Source organism: Anabrus simplex, chromosome 1 (assembly GCF_040414725.1).
Source record: "Anabrus simplex isolate iqAnaSimp1 chromosome 1, ASM4041472v1, whole genome shotgun sequence".
In the NCBI taxonomy this organism is placed as follows: domain Eukaryota; kingdom Metazoa; phylum Arthropoda; class Insecta; order Orthoptera; family Tettigoniidae; genus Anabrus; species Anabrus simplex.
The window spans coordinates 560,882,434-560,910,154 of NC_090265.1; the positions used below are offsets into that span (position 1 = coordinate 560,882,434).

Below are 27,721 nucleotides of genomic sequence, written 5' to 3' on the forward strand. Positions count from 1 at the left end.
AGAGGGTGTTTTCTATAAAGCACAGTGATCCAAAGAAAAATTTAACACCTCATTCTACTAGGAACATTCTAATTCTTCAGTACAAGTTTGAAGATATGTCTTGTCAACAGTTTTATGAACACAAAAGTAATGCCAAAATTGTTGAGTAAAATAAGATCATCTAATATGTGACTGGGCAAAAATAAAACTAACTAGTTGTACGTTATCTTGAACAGAATTTTGAGATATATTTGGGATACATTTCATTAAATGGTCCGTAGCCTTCATGTAATGTTATGTTTTAGGCTGTAATATTCTAACCTGTACAGTCCAATCAAGGAAAGAATGAGTGCAAGGTACAGTCTAAGCTCCTTCCTCACAAGCACATTTTCCTCAGAAACAACTGAACCTATAGATACAATGTTTGTTGTGGGTATCCAGAGGGTTTGTTCCTACATGGGAGATGAGTTATATTCTGTCTGATAAAATATTAAATGCAAGGAACATACAATACCATGCGCTCCTTTTTTCAGCGACTATACAAGCATTTACATAAAAAAAACGTTCTGTTACTTTATTAAATTTTAAAAGGTGACTTCTTTTTCACGTCACACAATATGGTAACCCTGAATACTCAGCACATCTCTAAGTACAGCATCCCAGAGGCCTGCGGAATGTTCTAAAATCGGAACAATGATCTACACACTGCTCTTGTATGGCAAACACGAGGGAAGAATCAATAAATCATTATCTTTAGAAAATAAACTACAAACCACATCCAGACCATTCAGATGAACTCAAGTTACCCGTAGTTCAGTGCAAAACTGGTAAGACTGCTGGTTTGAATAAGTGTGCAGAGCAGATATAAAACATTTTGACCAGAAAATAAGAAAATGACTGCTGGTAATGTTTTACCATTTGCTCTCCTTTTTTTCTTCAATACTGCTATTAATCCACTCTGATTTAGACTCATGCTCAAAAAAACCAGAACACCTTGTGAAAGACTAGAGATAGGAAGTTCATATTCACAGGACATGTGCATTAGTAGGTTCTGAAGAGATGATTAGCATTTGAACCATGTTAGGCCCTCAGGTTCGAGGTCCACATTGATATCTCAGTGCTCCACTACCGACTGGTAAATGTGCCTGCAGCTCTTGTTGTCACTATAAACTGAAGGTAATGAATCGGTGTGGCTTGTGCAGATGTGCAGGATGCCTCGCAGACGTATGCGAGAACCGTACCGCCAAATGAGTTTGAAAAAGGGCGCATTATTGGCATGAGAGAACGCGATGCATCCATCCAGGAAATTGCTGCTCATGTGGGACTCAGTGTGTCAGCAGTGCAACGGGTGTGTACAGAATGATTCGCAGAACGCCGTAAAACACAACGAAATGGGTCTGGTAGCACCACCCAGACTGCCCCCCGGAGAAGATCCAGGAACTCATCCAAATGGCATTGCAGGACAGAATGCATCCTCCTTGGCTCTGGCACAACAGTAGAACATATCGTACACTATCAGGAGTGACAGTCCGCTGCCGTTTATTACGGTCTGTGTTAACGGCGCGTTGTCCACTTCTCCACCTACCTTTCATTAATAAACATGCTAGACTGCAATGGTGTATGGAAGAACATCACTGGGGACAAGAATGGCAGCAGATAGTGTTTTCAGACAAATCTAGGTCCTGTTTGTTTGAAAATGATGGCCGCATTTCGGTTTGCCGCAGACGGGGGTAGAGGCAACACACTGACTGTATTCGCACAAGACATACAGCACCAACTCAAGGCCTTATGGTGTGGGATGCTATTGGTTACAACCACAAATCACAGCTGGTGCATGTCCAGGGACCTGTGACCAGTTTGACCTATGTGAATGACATCCTGCGACCTGTTGCCATACCCTTTCTGCACGACAACCCAGACGCCATATTTCTGCAGGACAATGCGTGACGACATGTTGTTGCAAAAACGTGTGCCTTCTTACTGTCACAGGATGTCAGACTGTTGGGCTGGCCCGTCCGATCACCGAACTTGTCACTAATCGAAAATGTGTGGGATATGGTGAAATGACGGCTGCGGCGCAGTGACCCAATGCCAACCACCAAAGATGAACTGTGGAACCATGTGAATGCAGCCTGGATGGCTATCTTCCAGGATGCATTCACGTCTTGTATGTGCCGATGCCATCACACATGGAACAAGTTATCAGTGCCCACGGAGGACCCAGTGCCTACGAGGCAACAGGACACAAGCTGAACCTAGGTGACTGAAATGCTAATCGTTTCTGCAGAACATGGTAATGAACATGTCCTGTGAATATGAACTTCCTTTCTCTAGCCTTTCAAGGTGTTCTGTTTTTCATGAACATGAGAATATTTCTGCACTCTCATGAGAAAAATACCTAATGTCCCCAACAGTTCGCCAAATGTCCATAACATGTTGAAATGAATGTGTACATTAGTTAATAAAAGCGTGTTTGAACGATCTAGTCATTTATAACCTGTACTTCACCAGGGTATGGTCGGGCTCCTTCGGTGAATGGTCACCGTTGAGGCCTTCGATTCAGAGGGTCTCAGGTTTGATCCATGACCAGGGAGGGGATTTTAATTGTGTACGGTTAGAATGAACATTGTTCATTTATCTATTTTTGCACCCCCTGTCACTATTGGAGCCTTTACCTTTGCTGTTACCATTAGCTATACACAGACAGTTTGAGAGAATAGAGTTAAAAATGCTCACCAAAATTCTACGTTTATAATGACGCACAACACAACTACTGCCACTGTCAGAATCAAGGTCAAGTAATGTATTCAATTCTGTATCCATACTTACATAGGTTAAAACTATCTACAAGAATATATAAATTAAAACACTTAAAATAAATACTCAGTAACACACACTAGAAAATAACATGACCATCAGTGCAAATTGCAAATTCCATTCAAAAAGAAGAAGAAAACAGTGTGATTAGGAACTAAAGCAGACCATTGCTATCCAAGGACAATGTAGTAAGCATCTGTCCAACATATTATCCGTAAGTAATCCAGAATATGGCAGAGAATTTCAGTAGTACACAATGTCGACAATATGTCGACATCAGAGCAGCTGCTACAAGTTTTAGAGATTAATATCTGCTTGCTTCAATGCCAATTCCCTAATATCTGTTAAGTACAGAGTAACAATTCTATTTAAACAGGCATGTTATGTAATGAGCGTAAGAACTACAGATGTCTCTCTCTCTCTCTCTCTCTCCTATCTTCAAATAATGATCTACAACATCCTAACAGATGGAACTGAACCACTTTTGATTCCACAACCACCAGGATGAAGACTTGGACAAGATTGCATCACATAGAAACTAAATTTAAAACAGTACACCAGTACTGTAATGGTTTTCAGATGAGGAATGTAACAGAAACTGCCTTTCTAGATCTGACAATGGCCTATACGACTTTACCCATAGTTACTTTGAGCACAAATTGTATGTCACAAAGAAGAGCTTTAATCTCCTTTGTATGATATGAAGCTCCTCCAAAACTAAAGCTTCAATTTGAGGTTCCAGGGTGACAGCAGCAATAGAAGAGTTCTGAAGAATGATATTACATTGGGAAATGTTCTGATCCCTGAGAGTTTATGACCAACAATTCCCATGGGCGACCAGAAGCATACGGTGGGTATCTTGCTCTCACAATCAGGCTGAACACAGATTAACTTAGGCACTAAAAGGAGTTTAACTATACAACCAGAAGAACTCGTGTGCTCTTTCCAGTTCAGTGGCAAGGAAATACACAACAACTTGGGGTCGCATGGAGAGGAGTTTAGCTGTTACACTGCACTTGATGATGATGATGATGATAATGATGATGATGATTGTTGTTGTTTAGAAGGGCCTAACATCTAGGTCATCAGCTCCTAATGGTACAAAATTATACAAAATGAAATGACAAATTAAAAGCCCAAAGACATCCACTGACCACAATTCAAAACGTGAGAACGAAGAATGAATGGATATGAATTTAAAACGATCAGTGGAACCGACCCACAGTGCCTCACATGCACAGAAGCTGGCGTAGAACAACAGTAATGTAGACTCGTGGTATTCCACACATTATGGTACACCTCACAGGTAATGAAATTCGCACATTACAGACCTATGCTGTTTCGCACTTGCAGCGCCATTTAGAGGCAACGCAAACCTATGGCGTTCATCACATAAGGTTACCAACCACAGGGACTCTTTACTATCCCGTGGTGTTCCTCATACAGTTGACACTAATCATAGGCTAGCCAGAACCTCGGGTTCCCTCATCCCATGGTATCTCTCATATAGTACTACTAGTCACAGGTACTGTAAAAGCCATCGCGTTCTTGTTTGCTACTAATCACAAACTTATTCGGTACCCAACATAGTGGTACTACACGCAAGTAAAAGCAACACATGGTGTTCCCCGTGTGGTGGTACTTATCACAAGTAGTTTCATGGTTCTAATTTGATCATCCCTTGGTTGCCCCTTTTAGTCACCTCTTACGACAGGCAGGGGATACCGTGGGAGAATTCTTCGTCTGTGTCCCCCACCCACAGGGGATACACTGCACTTGCACCACAACACCTAGCTGTTTCTCTGGAGAGAATCCGCTCATTCAAACACTGCACCAGAAATAATTTCTTATATAAGATAAACTGAACTAACTGGGGTGTCACACTAAAAATCAGTAAAATCTCTGGCTCATCCCTTTGCTACTCAGCTGGTGTATAAGCATGCCCTGTGTGGTATAAACCACCACATATGAACTAAGACATTCTCCTCAACAAGGTTCTCTGGCTGGTCACCAAGAGTAACAAAACAGCTCTTTGAACCATCTAGCTTGCATGTTCCACATAATACTTGGCAATGAACAGTGGTATTGAAGAAACACTTTGAGGTGGTTACCTCTGAAAGGCAGCCTGTTGTACGTCTGAAGTCATGGCAAAGCTTCACGAGTACAACAGTCCCTGCCACTAGCAAGTCTCAAGAGTGGAGATGTAGATAAACAGCCTACTACAACACTGGCCAACTCCACTTGGAGACCTAGCCACAGCACACAGGAAAGTTGGCCAGTATGGTACACACTCGACAAGCTCCGTACATAAAATCAGCTTCATGGTCCGTATCGCACTTCAATAGATTCACAATTAAGTATTTATTTTCCACCTAGTCGATACAATGATTGCTTAAGGCAATTTTTAATGGTCAAAAGTGGTACATGTTTCGTACATTATCAACATCTTCAGCCACGTAACACTGTTTAGATGAAAAATGTATAAAATTGACAAAGTAATGCTTTAGAGGAAGTGTTAATTTTAAGGACACTTCCTCTAAAGCATTACTTTGTCAATTTTATACATTTTTCATCTAAACAGTGTTATGTGGCTGAAGATGTTGATAATGTACGAAACATGTACCACTTTTGACCATTAAAAATTGCCTTAAGCAATCATTGTATCGACTAGGTGGAAAATAAATACTTAATTGTGAAGCTCCGTACAGTTGTCACAAGATCAATGGCCGCTCTGAAATATTCAATAGCATCAACTGTATGGGAGTGTAGCATGGAATAGACAACAAAGCTCCTGTGCCGTTATGTGTTGTGTCCTATCCAATGTACACATGACCTGACTGCTGCAAATGGAAAGTGACATGGTCTGGTAACTGCAATGTTTACAATGGTGACACCCGAGCACTAAAGATGAAAAAGCAGTGCAATATCTTAAAGTGATAAATAAGAACATTTCTCAAATATGGATTAAACATGGTAAGGTCCCTCAACAAATATGGCAACTTCTCTAAGGCTCATGTAACCCATAACAATGTTAGAAAGAGCTGGATATGAAGTGATGAACAGTAACTGAAGAAGTAGAATAATCATCTGTAAACTCCATTAGGCTTAACTGAACACCAAAGACCTAGCAAAGGAATATGAAATGCACTTGATTGAAAAGTTAATTTGGGTTGTGTGTTGACACATACAGTATTCTTCATCTAATCTAATTGGCAAGCACAGGAATTCTGTTTGATAGCCTACATTTTACCATGTCTCTACTGGTACTGTACATTTATAATTAATGAGGCTGGGGCTAAGATGCCCATGGTCTTATGAAAGGTATAATCCCAGGATTTGTACAAAGACTCTTTCAATGATGCCTAACAGATGTGATATAGGTCCATCCTACAGTACCCTATAATACTAAACAGAACATATTAAACTACCAGGGTATAACTGACAATGAGTATTTCAGTATCTGCAATTACTATTTGAGCAATAATCAACATACTTTACTAAAGACATAAGAAGTGTTAAGCTTTCCTTTATAATTTAAGTTTGGTACCCATTTTTTACAACCACTCATTTTGACCCCGCAACATACATTTAATAAATTGGATACAAAGACAAAATTCCAAAGAAGAACAAAAATTACTTCAATTTTAACGTATCTATTAATGTCAATTGCAATATCAGTTCAAGTAATATGCATCTCCAGCATGAAATGGGAAAAGTAAGCAAATCAGTAAAATTCTTGAAATAAACGCAACCAGTAGGCACGGAGGTACCACCATATGTCATCTAAATATTAAAAGTGTATGCATAAACTATGATCAGAAAAGCAAAAGCAAGATAAGCCAGATTCACAATACCTTGGTACATTGGAGGGTATTTCTGTCCCAGATTTTTATTGTGTTGTCTCTAAGACCAGAAACGATCTTCTGATCATCATACTGTAGACAATAAACACCTTTAGAGTTTTCCGATCTACAATTAATTCTTTGTAGTACATGTCTACCCATCCGCCAATTGTTCTCTATACTCTGCAAAGAAAAAAAAGACATGAATTAGAATACAAAACAGAATAAAACACAAATGCAAGCAATATGCAAGTCCTGTAAGTGATATGTAGGAATGAGATAAAACAAATGTGACTAAAATTTTCCAGGATTCATATTCCACAGCAGTGGTGGAGATTTTTGTTTTACAAAATTAAAAGTTGCAATGCACCGATGTACAAGGAGTTTTTGGGGGGGGGGGGTTAACAGGAAGTACAACTAGGTTAACTATCCTCTCTGAACACATTATATGGAAACAAAAAAGAAAAGAAAATAAACTGTATAAAACTGAAAATGAATTTTTTTAAACAAAAAATAAAAAATTTTACTAAGCAAAAAAGGAAATTGAAAAACTCGAAATTTTCTCACATAAAGCGAATAATGAGATCGGTAGTACTCTCATTATCGGCTAGAATGAGCGAGTGTCTCCCGCAGGTTAAGGTTCCGTCTTAGGCCAGAGAGAAAGTGGATCATGGCGAATTCGGAACCACAAGGACTCACTTGGGGGGGGGTCTTCCCTTTTCAGGAAGTAAGAATGTGTAGATCTTCCACGACCTATCCTCAGCCTACACAAAACTACGGCCTCTCATCGTAAAGGCTGGAAAGAGGACTGGAACATGGCAGTTAGTCTTCTTGATTGTTCTCAGCTTTTGGGGAGTTCAGATAGCTGGCCACTCCGATTCCCAAGACGACAAGATAGTTTGATGGAGATGACCATATCCATACTAGGTTCATAGCTCTATGTGGTAAAAGTGCCACTTCTTTTACAGCTTCATCTTTAAGTTCATTTCCCACAATCCCAAGCCATGTGAATGTGATTCTTGTGCCACCATACACAACCTGGATAGAAGGTCATGAATTTGCTGCACCAGTGAATGTTGTGGAAAACATATGTCAAGAGACTGCAGAGAACTTAGCAAGTCAGTAACCACAAAAAAGTGGTTTCCATCAATCAGTGCAAAACTGCAGAGGTTCTAAGATGGCAAAGAACTCTGCAATATACACGCTACAGACACTAGGAAGAGAGATATTTGTTCCAGTATGATCAGAGACTAAAGAGCATCCCACAATTTCACCGATCTTAGAACCATCAATGAAGACATTGTCGTGCGGCTGGATACTGGTGAATAAAGTCCTGGAAATACCTCCGATGAACAGAGGCATCCATACACCTTCGATCTACAGAGTACATCTAGCAATATATCGAGCTGCAGGACTAGCCACGGATGTATTTCGCTATGGGTCCGCTCAAGACAAACGCTGATAGCTATGTTTAACTCAAGACACAAGCTATCAATTCAAAACCTAATCGACCATGTGGCATTCGGCCAGTTTCAGTACATCTGGTGGTATTGGGTACTAATAATGTGTTGATATCCTGGATGTTGTTGTATTTTGCCAGCACATGTAAGGTATATGCTGCCTCCTTGTTCGTAAAAGTGGAACTCCCGGTTTAGTCAGCTGGGAATGAGGCTAGAATGGAAAACTCCCATTACCAGCCTGACTCCACTGTGGTGAACACCATCCACAATGCTCAGCGTAAATCTCGATGCTGAACTATAAGCCACACTACCATAGTCAATATGGGAAAGGGCTGTAGTGGTGTAAAAACGTAGCAGCACCGCACGGTCAACCCCCAACGAAGGACCGCTGAGCAACTTAAGCCTGTTGCATCTCTTCATGCAGACCACCTTCAACTGACAGATGTGGGACTGCCACATTAGCTGCTTATCAAAATGGAGACCCAGGAACCCTCAGATGTCTACCACTGGTAATACACTGTTTTGCCAGCAGAGCTCTGGTTAAAGATGCTCACGCCGACGTCGATAGGATTGTGCAACAGAGGCTTTTACCGCTGAAAATAAAAAATCATGTGGCAGAGCCCATCTGTCGACTCTGTTGTAGTTATCTCTCAGCAAACGTCATCCTTCCAGAGCTACAATGAACACCTAAATCGCCTACATACAGCCAAGGAATGGCCATGGGCCCCGCAGCAGCAACTATGCCATTGATGGCGATTGCGAACAGTGTGACACTCAGTACAGATCCCTGTGGTACAATTTTCTTTTAAGTAATATTGAGAAAATGCATTCCCAACTCAGAATCGAAAGAACTAGAGGACATGAAATTCTCAATATATGTTGGAAAATTTCCCTTAAATCCCCACTAATTTAGTACGGAGGTAATCCCATTATGTCAGGTAGTGTTGTAAGGTTTGACTAGCTTAAAAACCATGGTACAAGGAGTTCCTTCTGGAGAAAGGCCTCCCGAATTGCACTCTCCAGTCTGACCAGATGATTGGCGGCACACCGATAAGAGCAAATACCATACTGGTAGTTAGTCAACAGACTCTTCCACTGCCCACTGAAGTCATAAACTCGCCATTCTTTCAAACAGCTCACGCAGGCCATTTGTAAGGCATATTGGCCTGTGGCTATGCAAAGGCTTTGGATATTCACCTTGCTTGGGAATTGGTATTACAAGAAGGAAACACACCCTCATTCCATATTCTGTTGAATAGGGTGGATTTGTCTGATCCAGGACATGTGCCCTGCAGAGTGAAAGTGCACTCCGCAACTTCCACTCCGTGAAAGCCACGTTATAGAAATGCAAAGTACTAGAGGCAAATGACAGGTGATGACTCTCCGCCTCGCGCTTCATAGAGAGAAATGCAGGCTAATATTTTTTTTTCTAGAGCTGGACATAACTGTGAAATAAGACTTGATGTGATCCACAATGACTGAAGAAATCCGATTGTTGATGCAGGGGTGAAGCTGATTCCTGCCCATGGTGCCCCTGCATAGGTAGTCGGAATTGAATTTCCGTTACTGACCGTCAGCATTCCAGAAGGGAAAGGCTCTTATCAGAGCCCAATTTAACAATTATTTCTCTTCTTGTAAAGAAGATCTTTTATATGAAATACGTTTAAAACATAATTGTGATATTTTATGTATACAAGAAACTCGTAGGGATGTTAATCAATGACTTCCTAAAATCCCTAGAATTAGACTGGCAGTCGAATGTTCTCATAGCCAATATGAAAGTGCCATCTTCACTAAACCAGATATCAGGATTATTGCAAACCCCATCAGAGATGAAAATGACTTACAAATTATTGTAATAGAATTGAGCATCATTTTTTCTGTTTACAAACCCCCAAAAGTACGATTTTCATTCAACCTGATTATCTGAATTTGCAGAAAGTGTCCATCTTCATGGATGATTTCAACAGGCACAGCATTATATGGGGTTACCCACATGATGAGAATTTTTTTTTTTTTTTTACAATTGGCTTTACGTCGCACTGACACAGATAAGTTATGGCAACGATGGGACAGGGAAGGGCTAGGAGTGGGAAGGAAGCATCCGTAACCTTAATTAACCTACAGCATTTGCCTGGTGTGAAAATGGGAAACCACAGAAAATCATCTTCAGGACTGCTGACAGTGGAGTTCGAACAAACATCTCCCGAATACTGGATACTGACTGCACTTAAGCGACTACAGCAATCGAGCTCTGTGATGAGAATGGAGAAGCTGTTATGCATTGGGCAGAATCACACCAACTGTTCCTCATTCATGATAAACTTCCTTCATCCTTTAACAGTGGAAGGTGGAAACGTGGATATAATCCAGACCTTGTTTTTGTGAGAGAGCGGATTGCCCATCAGTTTATTAAATCTGTCTTTCTACTCCTAACACACAACATCGTTCCATAATGTGCCAGATATTAGCAGCAATCAGACCAGAGTGTTTACTGTAAGAGAAGATATAATTTCGAAAAGGCAAACTGGGAATGTTTCACGTCCCCTTTAAATAAAAAGAGGAGTATGATTAGTCCCATACCAGAGGCATATGACCACTTTATTGATGCAATTAGACTGTGTTCTAAAGAAGCCATTCCAAGAGGATGCAGAACTAATTACATACAAGGTCTTCCCCACGAAACATCTACCCTACTGACAAACTACTTCAATTAGTATGAAAGGGATCCTTTTAGTGCTGAAACTATTGCAAGCAGACAACAACTTACCTCTGCTATTTCAGAGAGTAAATAAGTGGTTAAAACTGATGGATAGGAGTAGCCGGAAGGCCTGGTGGCTACTCAGGCATCTCATATTGATCCTAATAAAGCACCATCTCTTTGTAACCTATCTGCAAACCAAATTGCTCACAACTCGTCCAAAATGGCAAGTCTGTAAACTCCAGTTCTAAAAGAAAAGTGGATACTAAGACAAAATTCATACTAGAGACCAGTATGTTTTATAATTCCTTTACCATGGCAGAACTGAATGATGCTATAAATATCAGTTAAAATGGAAAGGCTCCTTGTGTAGATGAAATCTGTACATATCAAGAATTTTGGACCTGTTACTAGAGAATGGGTACTAAATCTATTAAACAATTGCATTTGAACATGCAGAGTACCCAAAATCTGGAGGAAATCTGAGTTATAGCATCCCTCAAACCAGGAAAAGATCCACATGATCCAAAACTTACATACTGATTTCCTTGCTCTATCATTTATTGAAGATCTCAGAACGAATGATTCTGGTAAGGCTTACAAAAATAGGTGAACCACTTTAGATTCCAGAGCAAGCTGGTTTTAGAAGGGAAGAACTGTACATCACAAATCCTCCATTTGACCCAATATACTAAAGATGGTTTTGAAAGTCTGAAAATAACTGGGACAGTCTTCATCGACCTAAAGGCGACCTATGACACAGTCACCAAATTCTGCTGACTGAACTTTATAAGATGACAAAGGACAAGGCAACAATTTCTTCGATGTTTCTTGAAAATCTAAGATTCTTTGTACATTTTCAAGGATGACATATTTGTTGGAAAAACCTCAAGAATGGCCTACCCCAAGGTAGTATTTTGTTTCCAACATTATTTAATATTTACACAAATTAGCATTAGCTGAAAAGGGAGTAAAAGCAGCCTACATAAACATACTTAAGGACATATATGAATTATCTTCTGCCTTTGTTAGTGTCAGTGAAACAACTGAAGATTTTCCCATCCAGCGTGGTGTAAAACAAGGTGACCCCATCTCACCAAAGCTCTTCCCTGCAGTCTTAGAAATAGCAATGACCAAAATTCAATGGAAAGATCGAGGCATCAGAATCAATGGGAGGAAGCTGAATCGCTTGAGATTTGCGGACGATATAGTATTGTTGGCTAACGATAAAGAAGAAGTGCAATCACAAGTACGCGATCTTGTACTAGTTTGTCAGCAAGCAGGCCTCAGGATTAATCTGTCCAAGACAAAGGTCATGCATAACAAGTGGGCAACTTCAGAAAACATAGTGATAGAGTGAATAACTTGAAAATGTTGGTGAAAACATCTACCTTGGCCAACAAATCAACATGAAATGAGATAAGTCAAGAAATTTTCCAAAGAATCAAATTAGGATGGCAGGCATTTGGTCGATATTCAACCGTCTTCAAATCCAACATGTCAGTAAAGAGGCAAGGTCATGACCAATGCATTTCCCTGTGATGACCTATGCCTGCGAGACCTGGACAATGAATGACTTTGCTAAATGGAAACTAAGAACTCCCAGAGATTAATGGAGAGGTCTTTGCTTGGGTTTACCAGAAGAGATAGAAAGAGGGCCCATGACATAAGAGCAGTCACAAATGTCATTGACATCATAATGAGAATATCAACCTTGAAGTGGCAATGGGCAGGACATGTGGCCCCGATAAGGGATGACAGATGGACCAAGGTTATTCTAGAATGGGAGCCCAAGAGATAAACTGAGACCACGAGGAATACCACCGGATTGCAGGGACAAAGACATCCGTAAAATCGCCGGAGTTAATTGGCAAAACATCGCTCGCGATCGCTGGATATGGAGGCAACTCCTAAATACTTACCTAAGTTTCAGACTTCAAGAGGCCACATCAGTTATTGATAGAACTGGCCAATGGTGATTGTGATTTACACAAATGATCAACCCTTGCCAAAAGGAACAAAAAGCTTCATTAATGAAGATGACTGAGCTACTGTCACCCAGGGTGATCAGTCAGTGTCGAACGGAGACTTAAGGAAGCCTCAGATGAACTGAGTCCATACTGCAGAGAAAAACATCAAAGCCTAACACCTCAAAGACGCAAGTTTGCACTTTTCACTTAAAAGAATATGCAGGCAAAAAGAAAAGTGAAGATTTTCTCGAAGGGCACTCTCTTGGATCATTGCTCAATGCCTAAATATCTAGGGGTAACTCTGGATCATGCACTCGCATATGAACAACGTTGTATTAACACGAAACACAAAGTATCTACACGAAATTCCATTCTTCGCAAGTTATGCAATACCAACTGGGGAATGCAAGCTCAAACAATCAGAACTACTCCTTTAGCACTGAGCTACTCTGCAGTAGAATATGCATGCCCTCTTTGGTACAGATCATGTCATGCCAAACAGGTAGATTACTCACTCACTCACTCACTCACTCACTCCGTAGGCTTCTGAACGACATGAAGTTCCTGTGCCGATCTCGCAATCCTCTTCCATCCTTTTCGATCTTCAACCTGCTCTTCCCAGTTATCAATTTGGAGGGTCCGGCATACCTTGTTGATCTCCTCCTTCCAGGTGCTTCTGGATCTTCCTGAAGGTCTTTTCCCATTAAGAGATCCCTTGTATAGATCTACTGGTGCCCTGTTATCCAGCATCCTCAGTACATGTCCAGCCCAGCGCAGTCTGTTGGATTCTATCACACCCATTATAGTGTGTTGTTGAGAGCGGGTGTAAATCTCATAATTAGATCTTTTCTGCCAGCTTTGAGAGAGAGAATCGAATCATGGGCCAAATATTTTTCTATAAACTTTATTGTCAAAGACTTGCAACTGCTGCTGCTCTTTCTTGGTTATACTCCATGTCTCAGAACCATACTGAAGTAATGATCGAATTATTGTATTGTAGATAATCATTTTTGCATTCCTTGTTAAAAACTTGGAGCCTAATATAGGGCTCAGAGTAAAATGCCTTATTTGCATTCTTAATTCTAACTTGGTGTTCCTGTTGCCTTCTGTTTTCCTCATCAATTACCAAGGACTCTTAAATATAGATTTCCCAATCTTCAAAGGCAATCTATCAACCTTCTCATGATTCGGTCTCTGTACAACCAAGTAATGTGTCTTTATCATTTACCCGTGAGCCGATTTTTGCTGCCATTTCCTCTAGTTCCACAAATAACTGCCTAATATCTAATTCATACCTGCCAACTTTTGAAAAGGGCTATTAGTCAAACGAGCACACGACAAAAAATCTAACAATTTTCGACATACCTCGGCTTTGATATACTAACAATTTGTTGGTTGTTTTGATCCACCTTTTCAATACAAATTACAGTTTGTGTTGCAAAGTTGTAATGTTACAACACCAATTTACCGGGACATGTTTCGCTTTTATTCACAAGCATCATCAGCCTATACAATTACCTCAAGGTTTGTCATATTTGGATTGTTGTTACAAATTTCATTACATTGAATGTAAATCTAATTTCAGTGATAACAATATTTAAAACACAAGAATAATATACACATTAAAAATTATGACAATATGATTTGCAATGTTAAAATGGAGTAACTCTTAATTCTAAAACACATTGACGTCCAAAACACAGTTTTTACAATTTGAAAATTTGGCTAAAAATTGTTTGCAATGTTAAAATAAAATTGATTCAACTATAATTTGGTATTAAAATTTGAGTCATAAATATAAATATTGGATGTTTCTGAAGTGCGTTGGTTTCTAGAATACAGTAACATTTCAGTATTGAGAATTTTAGTTAAGAATTGTGCTCTCTAAATAATGTTATTTAAAAAGACTGTAATTTTGCATTATGCGTGATTAGTCATCATGATAATCTAGAATTGAAGTCTTGGGTTCGTTGGAAAATGGCTTTTAGGTTTGATGAGGCTTGCTGCTGCAGTTTGGCAATTTGATCAGAGGAAGTATTGACATATTTAATTCTTGTTTGTAGCGACCAGACTCTCCGTTGGAAGTTGATTGTTTTGATGTAAGTTATGGTTAAAAGGGGCTACAATCCAAATTTTGAGTATCTGATTATGTTTCTTTCGATTTATAGAATGGAAGAAGCATCTGGAACAAATGGAAATGAACTTCAGTAATATTGTGTGTGTGTTGTGTTTGTAATATGAGTGTTGATGTTGCATTATAACTTACCCCTTTGTCTGCTGCTACAGAATCTTGTGGATCTTATTGCATTACTGTGACTATTGTCTGTTGTGGCTCTACTCCTTGTGTTGTACGTATGAAAGAGCTGTTGTGAAGGGCGGGTAGGGGGTTGAGGGGAAGAGATGTTGGTGGGGGGGGGGGGGGGGTCGTTTGCTATTGACGTGCTATGTGGTAGGGAATTCTTATCTGTTGTCGAGGTGGGGGTAGAGGACGATCCTGCAGGCGGGGCGTTAAGCTTTGGCGTGTTATGTGGAGGGGGACTTTTTTGCGTTGCCGAAATGTTTTCAGTTGTGAGTGTATTTAGATTGAATATTTTAAAGAATTTGCTTTTATCTGATTTGAGATTTCGTAATAATGTTGGCAACTGCTCTGTTAACGGACTTTTTATTTGGACCGCGTCATTCAGGTTTTTTCCTTTATTAAAGTATTGATCCAAATAAATATACATGTTTTTCAATTCTGTCATTAGCTTCCCCTTTTCGATTGTTTTGATTATTGTAAGGTCTTTGTCTATTGAGGTGTAATGATGGCCGGTTTCTTTCATATGATTACTCATTGCGGAGTATTTATTGTGTTTTAAAGCGTTAAAGTGTTCCGTGTATTTGGTTAGGAAACTGCGTCCAGTTTGGTCAACATATGAAGATTTACACTGTGTGCATGTTAGTCTGTATATTCCGGAGCCTTGAAATTTGTTATTGTAGGCATTTACTGTGTTATGGTTAAAAAATAAGTTTTTGTTAGTGTTATATGTTTTAAAGGCTATTTGCATATCCCGTTTTTTGAGTGGGTTTGCTATTTGGTGAATCTTTGAACTGGTGTAAGTGAAGCTTGCGTATTTGGATTTTTTAGTCTTTTCCGGTATGAGGTTTGTGGCTATTTTGAGCTTTACTTTGTTGAAGATTCGATTTGCTATGTCTGCTTTATATCCATTGGCTAGTGCTAGTTCTTTTATAAAATTTATTTCTTTTGTAAAATTCGCAGGTGATAAGGGTATTTTGTAGGCTCTGTAGACCATACTGAAAAAGGTTGCTTGTTTGTGGGATTTGGGGTGGAGTGAGTCATTTCTTATTGTTATAGGCATCTGTGTTGGTTTTCTGTACATAATTATACAAAAGAAATACATTTTATAAAAGAACTAGCACTAGCCAATGGATATAAAGCAGACAGTAAATCGAATCTTCAAGAAAGTAAAGCTCAAAATAGCCACAAACCTCATACCGGAAAAGACTAAAAAATTCAAATACGCAACCTTCACTTACACCAGTTCAAAGATTCACCAAATAGCAAACCCACTCAAAAAACGGGATATGCAAATAGCCTTTAAAACATAACACTAACAAAAACTTATTTTTTAACCATAACACAGTAAATGTCTACAATAACAAATTTCAAGGCTCCGGAATATACAGACTAACATGCGCACAGTGTAAATCTTCATATGTTGGCCAAACTGGACGCAGTTTCCTAACCAGATACATGGAACACTTTAACGCCTTAAAACACAATAAATACTCCGCAATGAGTAATCATATGAAAGAAACCGGCCATCACTACACCTCAATAGACTAAGACCTTACAATAATCAAAAGAATCGAAAAGGGGAAGCTAATGACAGAATTCAAAAACATATATATTTATTTGGATCAATACTTTAATAAAAGATAATTAGAGAGTGGATGAGATTCCTTCCAGAGAACACTGGATTACGGATGGGGATTAAAGCAGACAACCTGAGGATACCATGCCTAGCCTTTGCAGACGATCTGACTTTATTGGCAAATGACATACAGGAGGCTACTATTCAGCTCCAAACACTGCACTCAATAGCGGCTAAAACGGGTCTTTTGATCAACATAGGAAAGACCGAGTTTGTTACTAACATCAAAGATGCCCCTGGAAAGATGAGAGTCAGTGATAATATCTACATCAAGAGAGTCAAAAGTGTAAAGTACCTTGGGGAATGGTTCTCAGAGGACCTCAGCGAAACAATGGCTCTTGAACACAGGAGACTCAAACTAGATAAGGTTTACCATGCCTGTAGAAAGCTGTATGCTTCAAAAAATCTGTCGATGAATGTCAAACTAAGACACTACAATGCAGTAATCAGACCGTCAGTCCTCTATGCAGCAGAGTGTCTATATTTAACTAAGAAGACCCCACTAAGAGCCCTCGAGGTACAAGAAAGAAAGTTCCTGAGACGGATAGTGGGACCAAGAATTTTACCAGATGGAAGCCGATGGTATCAACCAAATCGTGAGCTATATAAACACCAAGAAAATCTCATAGATGCCATCAGAAGAAGGCGACTGGCTTTTTACGGACACCTATCCAGAATGGACTCAAATAGATTATCTCATAGGATCTTCAAGGCTGCTAACAAGGGCAAAGCTACTGGGTTCGTGTGGATGAAGCAAGTGGAGAAGGACCTTTCGGAACTCCACATAAATCAAAACGACATAGCTGATCGGAGTAACTATCATACAACTCTTAAAACTAAATCCTTTGTAACATCCCTCACAGAAGTTACCCACAGACCAAAAGACGAGACCAGGAAATGGTCTGAGGAACGTAAGATTGAATTTAGCCGGAAAATGAAGGACTACTGGGCCATCAGGAAAGCTCGAGGTACCAACAAGAAAACAGCTGCCAAACCAGCCGCTAAGAACACCAATTGTGGCAAACAACGATGATGACTTCAAGAAACAGCTAAAACACAAGCACCGTGGTCCATAGATGGCCCTAACGAATTAAAAAAAAAAAAAGGAAAAAACCTGAATGACGCGGTCCAAATAAAAAGTCCGTTAATAGAGCAGTTGCCAACATTATTACGAAATCTCAAATCAGATAAAAGCAAATTCTTTAAGATATTCAATCTAAATACACTCACAACTGAAACTATTTCGGCAACGCAAAAAAGTCCCCCTCCACATAACACGCCAAAGCTTAACGCCCCGCCTGCAGGATCGTCCTCTACCCCCACCTCGACAACAGATAAGAATTCCCTACCACATAGCACGTCAATAGCAAACGACCCCCCCCCCCCCCACCAACATCTCTTCCCCTCAACCCCCTACCCGCCCTTCACAACAGCTCTTTCATACGTACAACACAAGGAGTAGAGCCACAACAGACAATAGTCACAGTAACGCAATAAGGTCCACAAGATTCTGTAGCAGCAGACAAAGGGGTAAGTGATAATGGAATATCAACACTCACATTACAAACACAACACACACACAATATTACTGAAGTTCATTTCCATTTGTTCCAGATGCTTCTTCCATTCTATAAATCGAAAGAAACATAATCAGATACTCAAAATTTGGATTGAAGCCCCTTTTAACCATAACTTATATCAAAACAATCAACTTCCAACGGAGAGTCTGGTTGCTACAAACAAGAATTAAATATGTCAATACTTCCTCTGATCAAATTGCTAAACTGCAGCAGCAAGCCTTATCAAACCTAAAAGCCATTTTCCAACGAACCCAAGACTTCAATTCTAGATTATCATCATGACTAATCACACATAATGCAAAAATAGTCTTTTTAATAACATTATTTAGAGAGCACAATTCTTAACTAAAATTCTCAATACTGAAATGTTACTATATTCTAGAAACCAACGCACTTCAGAAACATCCAATATTTATATTTATGACTCAAATTTTAATACCAAATTATAGCTGAATCAATTTTATTTTAACATTGCAAACAATTTTTAGCCAAATTTTCAAATTGTAAAAACTGTGTTTTGGACGTCAATGTGTTTTAGAATTAAGAGTTACTCCATTTTAACATTGCAAATCATATTGTCATAATTTTTAATGTGTATATTATTCTTGTGTTTTAAATATTGTTATCACTGAAATTAGATTTACATTCAATGTAATGAAATTTGTAACAACAATCCAAATATGGCAAACCTTGAGGCAATTGTATAGGCTGATGATGCTTGTGAATAAAAGCGAAACATGTCCCGGTAAATTAGTGTTGTAACATTACAACTTAGCAACATAAATTGTAATTTGTATTGAAAAGGTGGATCAAAACAACCAACAAATTGTTAGTATATCATAGCATAGTTCAATACGGGTCTAATAATGAGATTAGTTACATGTAATACCTCGGCTTGACGAAAATTATAATACTTCTGGGCTGCAAAATAATAATTAATGCTTTAAACAGGATACTTCAATGAAATCACATCTACTTACTTCATAGGCCAACGATTTTTAATGTAGATGAACATGACAATCTTATTTTTTCCTACTTGCTTTACATCACACCGACACAGATAGGTCTTATGGCGATGATGGGATAGAAAAGGATAGGAAAGGACTAAGACTGGGAAGGAAGCAGCTGCGGCCTTAATTAAGGTACACCCCCAGCATTTGCCTGGTGTGAAAATGGGAAACCACGGAAAACCATCTTCAGGGCTGCCGACAGCGGGGTTCGAACCCACTATCTCCCGGATGCAAAACATAAGAATCAAAAGAATCCGTGTTAAACAGCAGCAGGCGTGGTTAATATTAGTTTGGAACATACATAGCAGGACTTCCTTGATAAATTAAGTAGATATGTGACAATTGAAGAAGGCTTTACACAATAAAACTTGTTTAACGTAACACATGCAAGAAATAATACACACTGCAAGTTACACACTAACAATACCCACTGCACATTACATGCTAGGTCGACTTTAAAGTCATAGTTATGGCCTTTTTAGCTTCCTGCAAAAAATCTTGAAAAAATGTTTTGTCATAACAGGAACCAGAACTCCTGATCTTCAAAACAGAAATAGACTCCAGAGATTTATTGGACATGGATGATGTGAACTCTGTTCTATTTTTCTTCACAAGGCCGAAAACGCATTCAACATTCTGCATTGCTATGGGGTATGGTGAGAATAGAGACCATTACTCTCGAAACTTGGTTATACTTAAGAAGTCCATCGGCTCCACGAATTCTGAATATTTGTGCCCAACTGGAATCACTTGCAGCATCTTGATTTGCAGAGAAAGTGTCATCTACCTGAAGAGCTGTGAACTGCCTCTAAAGCTCATTCAACAACTCATCTGTAGTTTCATTTTCTCCCTTGCATAACGTGGCAGGAAACTTTTCCAAGAAAGAAATGAATGGAAGAAAACTGTGCATCTTCAATTTTGTCTAACCTAGCAACTTGACCATACCTTAACACATCATCCTTGAGTGGTAACTTGTTGATGATGTAGTCACAGGCAGTACAAAAGTAGTTTCTCACTGATGAAAAGTGATTCCAGTTGGGCACAAATATCAAGAATTTGTGGAGCCGATGGACTGCTTAAGTATAACCAAATTTCTACAGTAATGCTCTCTATTCTCACCATTTATCTGTATCCTGGAGATCATTCACTATGTTCGAAGTCTGACTGCCAATAACTCTTCATCACTTAAATCGTTTCTTCCACCATGTGCAATATCACACCCACATACCGTGCAAAAGGCAAATTTTCTCCCTTTCTGGATTTTAGTATGCACGAAAAATCAACAGAATGAATGAAAACCTACAACCAGTTTTCCAGTCAATGACCGGGTCAGGGATGGGATGAATGAAACCCCAACTTGTGGCTAGTATAGGAATTGTGCCAACTGCTGAGGCCTGTCACACTCCTCTGGGGCAATGATTAATGACTGACAGATGAAATGAAATGATCGGGGAGCGTGTTGCGGGAATGAAAGATGACAGGGAAAATCGGAGTACCCGGAGAAAAACCAGTACCGCCTCCGCTTTGTCCAGCACAAATCTCATGTGGAGTGACCAGGATATGAACCACAGAACCCAGTGGTGAGAGGCTGCCGTCTGAGCCACGGAGGCTCTGGGAAATCACTCCAATAAAGACCTGAATGGGTATCCCAAGCATCAGCTGGTTGAGAACCTTGGGGGGGAGGGGGGGTGCACCCATGTCGAATAAGTGTACCTGAGGATCAACTGAAACTATAGCATGAACATTTTTTGCAGTTCTAAACTGCTCCATGGAAGAAGGAGAAGAAGAGCAAGAATAAATAATTCAGTCTGACCCAAGGACTAAAACGTACATTCCTACAGTAAAAGAAATCAGGAAGGCATTGAGAGAATTGCATATTGGTAAGGAAGCAGGAATTGACAACATTCTATCAGAAGTCATGAAGATTGATATGCACACCACCGCCAATCTATTGCAGCCTCTATTCGAGAAGGTATGGGTTACTGGAAAAATGCCGGCAGACTGGAAATGTGGGTTGTTGGTGAAGTTGCCAAAGAAAGGGGATACGTCAAATTGTAACAAGTGGAGGGGAGCCATGCTTCTCTCAATCCCTAGGAAAGTCTTTGCCAGGATTCTGCTGAACAGAATTAACCCTGTCCACTCGCTGGTTGAGAAATTTTATTTTCAGCCCATTCACGTTCATTTGTGTCAAAAATATGTGAAACTTCTTTATTGCTTATGAACACACAAAATAGTATAACTTATTAATACACTTATGCAAGATTGAATTTGGAGCTCTACAAGACAGTAGAAAGAATCACGACTGTGATGAGGAAAAGGAGACTGATGTTTTATGGGCATACAAAAGAATGAACCCTGAGAGATTGGCCAACAGGATACTACTTCTGCAGGAAAAATGGAAAAAACAACCGGGATGGCTTACACAGGTGCACAATGACTTGGCAGAAATAGGTATCAAGGAGGAGGATATAAAAGAAAGGATATCATTTAGGAAGAAGCTTGCGAGAATGAGGGATGCGTCTGAAGAGCAACATGCAAAGCCACAGAACATCTCTGTGGAAGAACGAGCAAGAAGAAGCCAAAGACTCAAGCATCTTTGGCGAGAGTGTAAAGAGAAGGGTACCAGTCTGCGTGACAGAAGGAAGATTGTATAAACGTGGCCCATAAGTGGCCGTATCGCTAAATAAATAAAAATAATACACTTATGCTTAAATCTTATCGAGTCTTATAATTTTTCAGTGTGTGTAACTTTTGAAACAAACATCAGGGTGCAAAGCCAGATTATTTGAACACGTTTCACAAAAGTAAGTAGTTTCATGGTGCATTCCTTCCATTTTCCTGTTGGTACACACAGTACAGTCCTTCTTGTTCTTAGCCCACTGGTGTGTGTACCATCCAGTCTTTCTGCTTTTTCCTTGTCTCTGGCAAATGCTGACGAGCGAGACCATTTCTTCAGAACACGATCACCAATCAGCTGTTCTATCAGCTCCTTCCGGGTCTGAGATGGTCCATAGGCTTAGCTCCAAACTTCATGTTCTGGCATTAAATTATGTATGAATTTACAACAGCTATTTCTAATCCCCAGAAAAACATTTTCCTCCCACCATTTTACAGTTTTTCTTACGAATGAGTAAGTAGCAGAAAAATGATCGGCCCGGTCGACCCTGCCCATTTCCTTTTTGTAATCGCACACAATTGGCTTTGGTGTTTCCTTTTGTGGACCACCTTTTCCATATGAGCTCACAATTTGTGTTACCAAGTCATGGCAAGAAAACAGAATCAAAACGACATGCTTGTCCTTCCTCCCTAAGACCATAACATCTCTTACACGATAAGCCTTTATCTCACCCACTTTCAGTTTCAGGCCCTTTATTATATCTGGTGGATTTCCTATCCTGCCAGGAATAAGCGTTCCGATAAGGTGACATTTCCGTTTCAGAAGTTCCTCAGCCAAGCTGACACTAGTGTAGTATCTGTCTGTGAAAACCTTGTAACCTTCCAATGATCCTGCTACTGCAACAGCCAGCCTGTCTATCAAATTGCAGACAATCATGGTAGTGAACGGTTTAACAGCATAATCTAGATTATTTACAACTGCAGTAACTTTTCTATAATAAGAAATCAAAGAATAGATGTACCCAGTAGTACTATCAGCCAGAAAAATTTTCTTATTTCCCACTTGCTCTGTTTTTAGGGGTTGTAGGTCTTGAGACTTATTTTTCCTTTGAAACCTTTAATAGATTCATCTACTCATATTTTTGCCAGGTACGAAAAATTTGCAGAACTGTGATTGTATGTATTTTAGAAGGTATCTGATTTTCTGTGTCTTAGTAACGGCGTAGTCACTTTCAATATCTCCTGCTTAGGACCCACATGCAACATTCATAAAATCTGCATAAATCTATCTTGCATAAAAACATCACAAAAAATGGCACGTGTTACCCACTGCTGGGAGAAGTAGTCTTGTAAGTTAGGTAAATTGACAAGTCCCGTGTTGAGAATAACACCTGTAAACAACAAGCAGCAAAATTTCAGTAAATGTCACCTTTGTCCATTTCCTTCATTGTAGGCATCAGTTTATGAATTTTCTGCTCAGGGTATTTATTAATTTCATTGGCTATACCCTCAACATTTTTGTTAAAAAACAAGCTAAAATATTCCATTCCAGTAGTCTTGCATCAACTGGTAGATTGACATCCCGTAACGCTGTTTGTGCCATTTTTCGCATGTTTTTATGCAAGACAGATTTATGCAGATTTCCTGGGTGTTGCATGTGGGTTCTAATCGAGGAAATATTATTGGCCCGCCAACATCATTCGAAACATTCTGCCATAGCATAGCACTTGCATCAACGTTTGTATCTGTATACTTTCATCATCTGAGGATTGTTCAATGCTTGATTCACCAGCACTAAACTCAGAAATGTCTGATAAATCACAGTCACTGTTTAGTACTGTATCCTCAATGTTGCTATCTGGAATACCCATACTTTTATTCTTCCATAACTGACATGATCTAATTGATGCTATGACAACTGAACTGGCGCGCAGGGAGAATTGGGCTATAAACATTCCATGGAATATCTAGCTGTACTGGGAGAAAGATTACTCGTAGATGTTCCGATGTTTGACAAGAGAGTTCAGGACACATGCGGCAAACTTTCTGTATAGGCATTTGTCGAAATGGCTCGACGCTAGAGTTTCAAGCGGTCAGAAACAGCCCCACCTACAAGGTATCGAAATTCATTCATGGCTTCTTAAAAAACCATTATGTATTCAACAATAAATAGCCTACCCCTTGAAAAATTCAATTAGTTTTTGCAAAATTCTGAAAAAGTTTAACCTGCAACCTAACCATATTATATGCTCTTATATCACAAACCTGTTCCCAAACATCCCTACTAAAGAAACTGTCAAAATTATCCAAGATAACATCAATAAACACAGCGGCCTTAGTAAGATGGAAAAAAGAAGAATTCATGAAGATATTAAATTTTGTTCTAAATAATAATTCTCTTTTAATGGGAAACATTATCAGCAAAAAGGCTTACCAATGGGGGACCCCCTTTCAGGCATTCTAGCCAATATTTACATCGATTGAATAGAACATACAAAAATCATTTCACAAAGATTTGTTGACGATACTTTTGTGGTTATAAGCAAAGACATTAATAGTGATGACTAGAGCCCGGATTTTTTTTTAATGCATACGTGCATATGCAAATGCATATTTTGAATGTTACTGCATATTTTGAGTGTTAGTGCATACACAGACATGCGTTTCTCTTATGTGTGCTCGAATATCAGAGATTCCTGAACGAAATGAAAAATTTAATGAACTTTGTATGTTGTACATCCCTTGGCAACATGAGAAGCCTTCCCTGATTAAGGAAAAAGCGTTCAGTGTCAATACAAGCAGGTAGACGGATAACGACTCTTTTCACAATAGCTATTTCCTTCTTTCTGACATTACTCTTTCCTTCTCCTTAAAGTAGCCTTCCGAGATTTGCCTAAACAAGTGCGTTCATCTGGTAACTTGCTCTTCGTCTGCTGCAGTGTTTCACTTGATTAAACCCTAAAAATGCCTAAATTTTTGCCAGAAGAATGATCCCAGCAGTCAGTGCCAGTGTTCAAGTATTACCCATTTACGTCCGTCGACATAGAACGATAATTTTCAGCGTATAAATTCATTCTGGCCGACAACTGAAAGTTATTGACTCCTGAAAACATTGAAAAACTGTTGGAACTTAGACATGCATCATTTTGCAAGGAATTAAAAATGTTTATCAATTTAACACTGAGTTAAAATTAAATAATGCGTCTGGTAATTGTATTTTCATTTTATTTTATTTTATTTTTAGTGCATATTTTCGTGCATATTTACAACATTTTTAGTGCATATGAGCATGCATATTTTCAAAGTTTTTAGTATATATGAATCCACGCCCTAGTGATGACATACTGAATTCATTAAACAAAATAGACCCTAATATTGAATGTACCAAAGAAGACGAAGTCAAAATTTTTTATTTTTTAGATCTAACAATTATGCATTTGCGTAACACCTTTGAATTTCGTATTTATAGGAAACCTGCTCATTCACGCATAACTATTATTCGTCCCTGCACCCTAAGACTCAAAAACAAGCCGCTTTTCATAGTTTAACATATAGGGCTCTAAAACTTCCGTGGTTTCCCATTTTCACACAAGGCAAATGCTGGGGCTGTACCTTCATTAAGGCCACAACCGCTTCCTTCCCAGTCGTAGCCCTTTCCTGTCCCATCGTCGCCGTAAGACCTATCTGTGTCGGTGCGACGTAAAGCCAATAGCATAATATAGCACTTTCTCTGGAAAATTGAAAAACAGAGCTAAAATATATAAGACAATTAGCTCATTTCAATGGTTTTAAAAGAAGTATGGTCAATCGATTAATTAACAAAATAACAAAATAAATTTAGTACCAGATAAATCCAAGAAAAAATCTGCCACATTTACATATAACCAGATCATGAATGTTCTAAAAAAACATAACGTCAATATAGCTTTCAGGACAGCAAATAAAAACCAAAATATATTTTTTAACCATAATAAAGTCAATAATAGAAATGTTTACTCAAGATCTGGAGTTTATAGACTAACGTGCACACAATGTGGGTTCACATATCTGGGTCATATTGGGAGAAGCTTTTATACAAGGTATTTGGAAAACTACAATGCCTCCAAACGTAAGTATTCAGCCATGAGCAAGCATATAAAAGAAACGGGACACAAATTCACTTCAATCGAGAAAGATCTAACCAATGTTAGATACTTAGACAGGGGAAAATTGAGTGAAATGGAGAACTTATACATTTTTTTTTGACCAAACCTGTAATAAAGAAATTAATCTTATCGACATCACTGATAACAAAACTCCGTTATATGAGATAACTACAAGGTTGATCCAAACTGTAAATCATAATAAGGTCCCTATTATTTTTCAAGCACAGCACTCAAATGTTCCAACTACCATGCCTAGTCTTAGACCCGCCCACATCAGTTTGGGCAACACCTCCTTAGCAATAACACGTGCACACAAAGCACAACCCACTCCCCTTCCCTCTCTATGCTCCACCCATCCGCTCTCGCATCAGTATTTCACTAGAAGTAGAAAGGTTAGTCGTTCAGACGCAACCGGAACAAGTGGATCCAGCTCACGTCAGATTGAAAATGTAAGTTCAACCACAATCATGGAATTTACGCTATTATCATTAACGCGGGTTATAACATTCATAATTCTAAATTTCCTTTTCTTCTATTTATTTACAGACAATATACATTAACAATCTCATGGCAGAACAATGAAACACCGGTAATATTAATATAAAAAGCATCCAAAGTAACACTTCATAGAGGAACAGCTAACTACTGAATAACATTGGATAAAGCACTCCAACATACACGAAGTTTAATCCACAAAAATGGCTTAATTCCTTATAATAGCAACAACCTACTATGCTTCTTTCCTAATGGGATATTTCAAGCTTTGCAGGAATGACAACAAACTATGATTCCTATTTTGTTGCTGCCAAACGAATGGCCAATTGTTGCTGTGTTCAATTTGTAAATTGTTAGATAATTTAAATGTATTCATGTAACAAATTTTGTTTTAATTTTTAAAATTTTTGTACATATCACCTACAGAAAAGCCCCCCCCCCACCCTTTTATTTGTAAAACATAGAAAAATTCTTAATATAACGTCATATTTGTATATATTGGTTCCAAATGTTCAACAAGACAAGATCTGGGTCTTGACCTTAAAGATTGACAATAGGGTGAAGATGCCCAAAAACAGGGCGAAACATGTACCTATGTAGTGTATACAAATCACTCAGAATTTAATCACCACAAACGGTGAATTGTACTGAATCGGTGGCTACAATAAATTTAATCTAATAGAATCTTAATTATTGTTATCTTCAATACGGAACAAAAATGAGATTAGTTACTTGTAACAGATATCCCATGTCAAGCTATGTTCGACATCCGATTTTTTAAGTAAAGAGCGAGTGTCGAGCAGACCTTGACATTCAAGTGGAAAGGGTTAAAGAGCATGTGAACTTAAGGCTCCGACAAGAACAGGCAGGCTTTCATCCGAATCACTCCTGCATCAACCACATAAACACCTTGAGGATAATTCTGGAGCAGTGTGCCGAATGGTCATCTTATCACTACGCAATGTTCATTGACTTTGAGAAAGCTTTTGACTCGATCAACAGAGAAGCTATATGGAAGGAAGTGAAGTATTACCGAGTGCCAGCACAAATTGTCGATCTCATTCAGGAAACGTACCGTGATTACACATGTAGAGTCATTCATGGTGCCCATATATTTGAGCCTATACCTGTACGCTCAGGAGTTCCTCAAGGGTGTATCCTGTCACAAACT

General features: G+C 39.0%; 1 protein-coding gene across 3 annotated transcripts in view; it reads right to left on the bottom strand.

Annotated features, from left to right (window-relative positions):
- Positions 1–27,721, bottom strand: part of slmb (beta-transducin repeat containing E3 ubiquitin protein ligase slmb) — a 343,572-nt gene that overhangs the window by 109,810 nt on the left and 206,041 nt on the right. For all 3 annotated transcript variants that reach the window (XM_067135559.2, XM_067135560.2, XM_067135558.2), the window contains exon 5: positions 6,651–6,821. In XM_067135559.2, the coding sequence (XP_066991660.1) occupies positions 6,651–6,821 (171 nt within the window). The remainder of the gene's footprint in view (positions 1–6,650; positions 6,822–27,721) is intronic.